Source organism: Bison bison, unplaced genomic scaffold, assembly GCF_000754665.1.
Source record: "Bison bison bison isolate TAMUID 2011002044 unplaced genomic scaffold, Bison_UMD1.0 scf7180017864304, whole genome shotgun sequence".
NCBI classification, from domain to species: Eukaryota; Metazoa; Chordata; class Mammalia; order Artiodactyla; family Bovidae; genus Bison; species Bison bison.
The window spans coordinates 14,758,016-14,765,623 of NW_011494876.1; the positions used below are offsets into that span (position 1 = coordinate 14,758,016).

At 53.2% G+C, this 7,608-nt stretch overlaps 2 protein-coding genes across 2 annotated transcripts in view; one reads left to right on the forward strand and one right to left on the reverse strand.

The window, feature by feature from the left end:
- VPRBP (Vpr (HIV-1) binding protein) overlaps positions 1-1,992 on the forward strand; it is an 89,064-nt gene extending 87,072 nt beyond the window's left edge. Inside the window, 1 exon segment of the mRNA XM_010851787.1 lies at positions 1,031-1,992. Within this exon segment, the coding sequence (XP_010850089.1) occupies positions 1,031-1,089 (59 nt within the window). The 3' untranslated portion in view covers positions 1,090-1,992.
- Positions 1,993-5,480: 3,488 nt separating this feature from the next.
- The window catches only part of RBM15B (RNA binding motif protein 15B), a 3,983-nt gene continuing 1,855 nt past the window's right edge, over positions 5,481-7,608 (reverse strand). Inside the window, exon 3 of the mRNA XM_010851949.1 lies at positions 5,481-7,606. Within this exon, the coding sequence (XP_010850251.1) occupies positions 5,823-7,606 (1,784 nt within the window). The 3' untranslated portion in view covers positions 5,481-5,822. The remainder of the gene's footprint in view (positions 7,607-7,608) is intronic.

Genomic DNA, 7,608 nt, shown 5'->3' on the forward strand with positions numbered 1-7,608 from the left:
AAGGCTCTAAGGTGCCTGGCAAAGGGCCAGTGAGGGGTTCTTTGGAATCAGTGGCTGTCCCTCTCCTCGTGGGAACCCCAGGGCCTGTGGGCATTTGCAGGGCTCCAGCTCAGGACCTGTTGGCCTGCTTCCCTGAAAACCTTGTTAAAATTGTCCCACAGCTTCCTGAGCTGTGAGCAATCAAACTGGGCACGAAGACCTTTTTTTTTTACCTTCACTCAGTAAACATTAGAGCTAGGTACTGGCACACGGTGTATCTGTGTAATTTTGAGGATTCTTTGTTACTTTCACCTCTTCCTCGAGCCTTCCAGAGGGATTCAGTGGTCTGTTCACTGCCTGGTAGGCAGACGGTCAAGCAGAGGGCCAGAGACACAGTGCTACCCGTCAGGTGTCACACGTACTCCCTGCTGGTCTAGCTTCTAGGCACCCTTCTCTGATACTGCTGCTTACTCTGGCCTGTATCTTTTTACAAATACGTTCCCTGCAGATTCTATTTAGAAATTCCTATGAATCCTAGGTTGCCTACCGGTGTCTTTATGAAGTCTTCTGAGAACAGAGTGGCTGAGGAGTTGAATGTCATCCTTGACTGGGATCAGCCTGCCTTCTTTAGGGGTACTGGGGGTTTGGCAGCCTCTGCCCAGGGACTCCAGAGGCCAAAGGACCCCTTGGGCTCAGTCATTCACCCCACTTTCAGGCCCACCCCTTTGCAGCCACTTGAAGCACCAGGGGTAAGAGCTCCAGAGGGCACTTGCCTGCCTCTCTAGGGCTTGAATTTCAGGCAGGACGAACCTCTAGGAAGCAAGATGGCACCACAGAGCCAAGTCTTTTGAAAGGGAAGCAGGAGACCCCAGGGGTAACCACCACTGCCAAAATAGTATAGTCTCCAGAGCCAGCTCCAAGGAGATAATTGGAGTGTTTTCTTCTTTCTGGAACCTGGTAATGAACCTTGCTCAGGCATAAATGTGTATGCAGGTGCTTTCTTCCTGGAAGCCTCGTGTGTAATCCAGTCTCTCTTCTCCTTACCTTTCAGCCGACAGCTCTGACAACTCTGATTTGGAAGATGACATCATCTTATCTCTAAATGAGTGAGGAGTCAGCACGACGTGGAAGATTCTTGGCAGGAGAGAAACTGAGTCAGATTAATTCAGAACACCTTCCGTTCCCTTTCTCCCAGGGCTGTCTTAAGGAACTGCATGCCCTGGCCCTGCATTCAGAGAATTATGGTTTAGAGTCTCACTGGAATCTGAGAGTCCTTCTAAGAACAGTAACAACCACAAAAAGACGACAGGGGTTAGGCCCTGCTCTGCTTTCCCTTCTCCTAGGATGGACGTATCTTTCCTCAAGGGAAAAAAAAAAAACAAACATGTCTCTGGGGTTATTTCACAATATATTTTCTTTGTATAATGTTCTTTACTTAAAGAACAAGAAATAGTTTTTTATAAAACTTTAAAAAGAAAAAAAAAAGGCATTTATAACTGAGGGTATGAACTTATATCCACCAGGTCTGTCCCCGCACTTCATTTTCTATGAAAGAAAATGATGTCTAAAGAACGAGAGAGGCATTTTTACACACATATTTAAATGAAAAGGAAAATCGTGGTTTCTTAAATTGATAAGGATTAAGAATATTTTATTATAAATATAATATATGATTTTTTAACCTGTTTTGTTGCCTCATATGCCGCCAGGTTAATCTGTTTTCCTTCGTGCCAGAGGTGGGGAGAGGCGCTGCCTGTTCGCTGAGTAAATGCCTAGGTTCACCAACCTTCACGGCTTGGGGGCAGCAAGGTCATTGTGGATATTGGTTTTGTGGAGTTGAGGGAGCTTAGGATATAAGTTCACTCCCTCTATTTTTCTTTGTGATTCAGTTTTTCAAAAATCTTTTTTTCTTCCTTTCTCCCCAATGTGGAAATTACAAATCAAAGGCCTTTTTTCTTTAATGTAAAGTGTATTTATTTAAAAAAAGAATACAGAATAAAACTACAAGTCTGTCTTTGCTTGTTTATGGCCTTTCCCTGTTCTCTTTTACTGAAGTGGGGTGGGGTCCCTTACCTTGCAGCTCTAGCCCAGGCAACATACAAGATGCCTCCCCGAGAGGCAGCCCAAGGTGGGGTGAGCGCACGCTCTGCCCAAAGCACTCTGGGGAGAGAAGCAGCCTTGTCAGCACCAAGCCCTGGTCTGCTGGCACGGGGCAGAGGGGGTCCTCAAGGCACCACCCACCATGTGCCACCCCTCTGCCCCCGCCGTGTGTCCTGGGCTCTGAAGCAAGATCCCGATTCCGGTGTAGGGGAGCCGGAGTGTTAGGGGCCCACCTGGGATGCTGTGAGCCACGAGCTGACGGGCCTAAGGAATGGAAGCCTGGTGGCCATCACTGTTACTGTTTTCTTAAAGGAGTACCAGCAGAGACCCTGGCAGTTTGGGGGCAGCTGAGGCTGGGTTAGCAGGTATTCACTGGCTTCACAGCTGGCCTTGTGGTTAAACTGTTCCCACCAAGTAAAGCACCAAACGCTCTTAACCTGTTCACTTAACCGCCTCATCCCCTTCTTTCCCACAAGTAGGAGACCCTACTCTCTCCCCCCGAGTTTACCCAGTTTCTGTTGTAGGCATTTGTTAAGAGATTTTTCTCCGTTTGCTGAGATAAGAGGACAAATCTGTGAAGTAAACAAGACGAGACGGCTAAACCTCACTGGGGGCCGGTAAAGAAATCCCCGCTGGGCTTCGGAACACCACAGAGCGCTCACACACCGAAGCGGGCCTGTGTCACCAGGCACCTTGTGATCCTCTGGAGGGCAGAGGGCTCGGCTCGTAAACTGCTTCATGCCTCAGCTGAATTGGATTGCTGACACCTAACCGGTAGACTGGTCTGACTGATGGTGCATTACAGGAAAAAAGGCTAAAAGTCAAGAAGCACTAGAAGCACTGTTATTCTAGTCATTAACTCAGCCGAGCCCCGGTCTCCCTGAACTCCGCCAGCAGCCCTCGGGAGCACCCACCCACAGGTCTCTTGGGTGGAGACGGGGGCCTGCAGTAAGAAAGCAGGATCCTGGTCGACCTGACAACACACCCTTAGGGAAATGCCCCGGGGAGGCAAAGAAACATCAGCCCTCCTCTTTATCTGCCAAGGCCGAAGATCTCAGTCCCTTAGGAAGAAACATGCAGAACGTACCAAACCACCAATGAGGCAAACTTCATCTCCTCTTGGTTTTTGCCTTTAAGCCACACCTCAGGTAGGAACCCCAGGTGGAGGCACTGGTCGCCTGCAGTTAAATCGTTCTCCCTGTGGGGGAAGCATCCTAAATCCGTGGGGATGGCGGAGGGAGGGGATATACACACACATACACACTTATGACTGATTCGTTCTGCTGCATGGCAGAAGCCAGCACAACACTGTAAAGCAATTATCCTCCCATTTTAAAAGACAAAAGCGGAAGGAAGGAAAGAGTAGAGAGTCTGAGGCAGAGAATAATCACAATGCAGGAAAACTCTGGTTCAGTTTGGGGCCAGAGAGCACCTATGCCTGAAAAAGGGCGAACAAGGCACGGGTTCACGTGTCCTCTCCAACCAGACTTCATAGCAGTCTTCTGTTTGGGGAAAGCCAGGTAGTGCTCTGGGTCCTGACCACCTGCTCTACGAAAGAACAGCCCAAAGACAGGGCAGCAAAGCGGCTCCGGCCTATGATCTGGGCTTTTGTCCAGACTTCACCTGCTTTAACCCTGAAGACTTGGTGGTAAAGAACGCGCCTACCAGTACAGGAGATCCCTGGGTCGGGAAGATCCCCCAGAGGATGGTATGGCTACCCATTCCAGTATTCTTGCCTGGGAAGTCCCAGGGACAGACGAGCCTGGCAGGCTACAGTCCATGGGGTCGCACAGAGTCGGACACGACTAACGCCACCGCCTGTTCTAGGCATGATGAGGCCACTCCGGCTTCCAGTGCTTCCCACTGCCTGTCTGCATCCCACACTGCTTTGCTCAGATACCTGGCAGAAGTGGCTGAAACTCAAGTATAAACACACATTCAACACTTCCTGTGTTTCAGATTATGAACGCGCTTGTTCATTAGCAACAGCTGAAGCCCAGGGAGCAGTACTTCCCCAGGCACCTTCCTTCCTGTTTAAATCTCTAAGGTCTCAAAAAGTCACCTCTTTCACTGTTCTTGTGGAGAGGCCTGTATTCTCCGTGAGGTCCGCAGTGAGCCCCAGCCTCCATCTCACAAACTTGCTCTCAAAACATCTCCGCTGTCACCTGCGCTGTCTCGCGGCAGTCAGGGTAGTGATCAAACCTAGAGAGGGGACAGCATGTCAACAGAACCCGCGGTTCTGGTCTCCTGGGGGCTCATTTCCCTTCCTGGAGCGCCTCTTCTCCGTCAGCCTTGACAGTGAAGCTTTTGGACCATCTAGACTGCCACAAACATTTCGACAAAGTGGGCTGTTCTATGGTGGCCACTGCTGTGTGACTGATGTCCCTCCCTGGTCCCTGACACTGCTGGCTTCATCTGCCACGCTGGCCATGCTGCCTGTAGAGACACGTGGTCAGAGAACTCAGGGCTGTTTGCAAGCCATCTTTCCCTCCCAGCCTGCATGGCTTTTGCCCGACACCTCAGCAACTGTGACATTTCCCCAGAGAGGGACCCCATTTCCCAGTGGTCCCCACCTCAGCAGTATCAGGGCAGGAGGCCCTAGGCACCTGCGCCCACCCTGCCCCTGAGGAAGTTCTGTCAGTTTACAAGAGCATCTTCCTAACCCACTGTCTTCCGTCAAAAACTCTTCAGGCCAGGGATCCCGTGTCCCTCACTCTGCTCCAGTGGCCAGACAGAGGCCCACACCAGCCCTGAACGATCATAAGAAAAGCCAGAATTCACAAGCACTGGGAAAAGTTCAAGGATTAACCAAGGAAAGTGGCCTCCCACCCTCCACTCCAACGTCTGACCACCAGTGCCCCTCGGAGTCCGAAGGAGCGCTGTCTCCACCTGGGTATCCCCGGGCTGCTGCATTAAGGGGAGAAGGGAGGCTAACAAGAGGAGGAAGCTGGGCACATCCAGGCACCAAGACCCCAATACTGCACTGCTCCTCCCATGACTACCACACCACGACTAAGGTCTACCTGCTTTCAGAAACGCCTGCCAACCAGGTGCTTTGTTCAACCCCAAAGACACGCACACTGTTCATGGCAGGAACACAAAAACTGCCACAGCGGCTAGCTAGACTTAGGCTTAACCCCTTCCTGTGCAATGGGCTCTGTGGAGGCTGGCATGGCAGGGTCTGAAATGAAACCCACTTGCTCTCAGACCAAATTAGAAACCCCTGTGAATGGAGCCCCGCCTCAGCCCCAAGAGCTGGGGGCTGACAGGCACCAGTGCAGCAGGGCTGGGAGACACGCCGGCAATGGAAAGATGCCGGAAGGCATCTGTGTGCAGGCAGCGGGGGACAGTCTTCCATCCTTTGAGAAAATCATGTGATTAAACCAGGACTCTGAACAGGATTAAAAATCCATCCTCTGACAAAGGCTTTACTGACAATTTTCCATACAGTTAGTCAAAAAATAAAAAAATACAGAACACAGCAGACAGTATTTCATACACTAGAAGCCGACATGACAGGAGTCCCTTCTCATCACGGTAAAAAAAAAAAAAAAAAACTCAAACCTAAGAACTTAGTTTTTGGTGGGGAGATAGGACTTTGGTCCCCTACCAAATCAAATGGAGTAACCCAGCAGAGAATTCAAACCAAGGGTGTAGTATGGGCTGGGGGGGGCAGGGCAGCAGTGGTCAGATTTAAAAATAACTGCTTTAGTGACAAACAGGCTGGAAAAGCCAGGCTCGGGCTAGGCTGTGTCTCTCACTATAACTATCACCATGTGCTCCTCCTCTAGCTTGCCCAATGTCCTCAGCGCTGACTGGAGGTACTGCTGTGAGAAGTCACAGGGCGGGAAGGCGTAGAGCATGCCTGTGCTGTCTCTGCCCTTGGATCCACCCACTGGCAGGCTGATCACCCCTGCAGCCTGCTTCTGTTTCAAGTAGGAGACCAGGTTCCTGAGAAGCCGCCTCTGTAGGCCAGGCTCCACCGTAGGCATCCCCTCAGAGCCAGGCCCACTGGGGGTCGCCTGGGTGGCCAGGAGCACTGCGTAGCCATTGGGGCTCCCCTGCTTGATGCGTCGTGTGACCTCATCGAGCTTGGGTTGGTCCAGGCGAAGGCGCTGGGCAATCTTCAGCTGGGTCAGCTTACTCCCGGAAGTATGGTCTTTGAGGAGACTGCTGATCACCCCCTGGTCCCCCTCTAGGATGTGCAAAGATGTCGGGAAGCAGCTGTTTTTCAACACCAGAAGCCCGTTCCAACCCAGCTGCAGCGTCTGGGCATACTCTGAAAGATTCTTGAGCTTTTTGGTCTCGTGTTTTGGCTCTTCCAGAGGCTTGGGCTCGGCCTCAGTGGTCCGATGATTGCGCTCGCTCTCTCGGGTCTTCTTCCCGTGGGAAGAGTCGGGAGCCTCGTGGTGGTGGTGGTGGCTCCGCTCCTCCGCCCCGTGTCGGCTGTTGCTGAGGGAGTTGCTGCCGGACTCCTTGGTCCCTTCACTGGAATGGTTTTCCTTGCGGCTACGCTCCGGGGTGCGGTCGGAGCCTCGGTCCGCAGGCTGCCCACCACCCTTGGTCCTGCTCCGCTCCTCATAAGGGGAGTGGGTGGCCCTTCCGCGATCACTGGAGAGGCTCCGGCGCTTCCGCCTGTCCTCCCAGGCCTTGGGCAGGCCCCGGTCCCCATCTCCTCCCCAGCGCTCACCACTCCGGCTGCGCACTGAGCGGCTGTAGCCCTCGAGGCTGTTTCGGCGGTCAGAGCTTTTACTGGGGCTGGTCCAGTCCCCTTCCAAAAAGGTCCGCTCTCGATCTGAGTACAGGAGGTGCGGAGGGGTCCTGTCCCGCACCCGCAGGTCGGCATCCAGGTTCCGGTGCCGGGTATACCCGTCGGGGAGTAGCTCATAGTGCACAGGGAGGGGAGAGGGCTGGTACTGCTGGGGATACCGAGTCTCCTCTGCTTTGGCAAAATCCACGCGCAGCCTGCGGTCAGGACCCCCCAAGGGAAAGCCCCTCATTTTAGCACAGGCGGCCTGGGCTGCGTCCAAGCTCTCGTACTGGATGTAGGCAAAGCTATCTCCCTTGACATGATCAATGGTCCGAATGCTCCCAAAACGGTCAAACTCCCGGGCCAGAGCCGCCAGTGAGGTGTTAGGTCCCAAGCCACCCACCCAGAGGCGCGTAGTGGGGTTGGCCTTGCCGTACCCTATCTTAATGGGATTGCGGCCTATCACCCGACCCGACATGCCCACCTTGGCCCGGTGGGCCATGTCTAGGTTCTGGAACTTGAGGAAGGCATACGCACCGCCCTGCCCACGGGCGGGTCTCTTGATGACCACCTCCTCAATGATGCCGTACTTCTCGAAAGCCCGTCGCAGCTCCACCTCTGACACGCTGTGGTCCAAATTCCCAATGAAGAGGTTGCGCGTGGCCCGCTGGTCGTCCTCGGGCATCAGGTCCTCCTCGCACACGGCCGGGTAGCCGTAGGGTCGCCCGCGGTCGTCGTATAGCCCGTAGTAGTCCAAGGCCCGCTCCCGGGACAGGCCT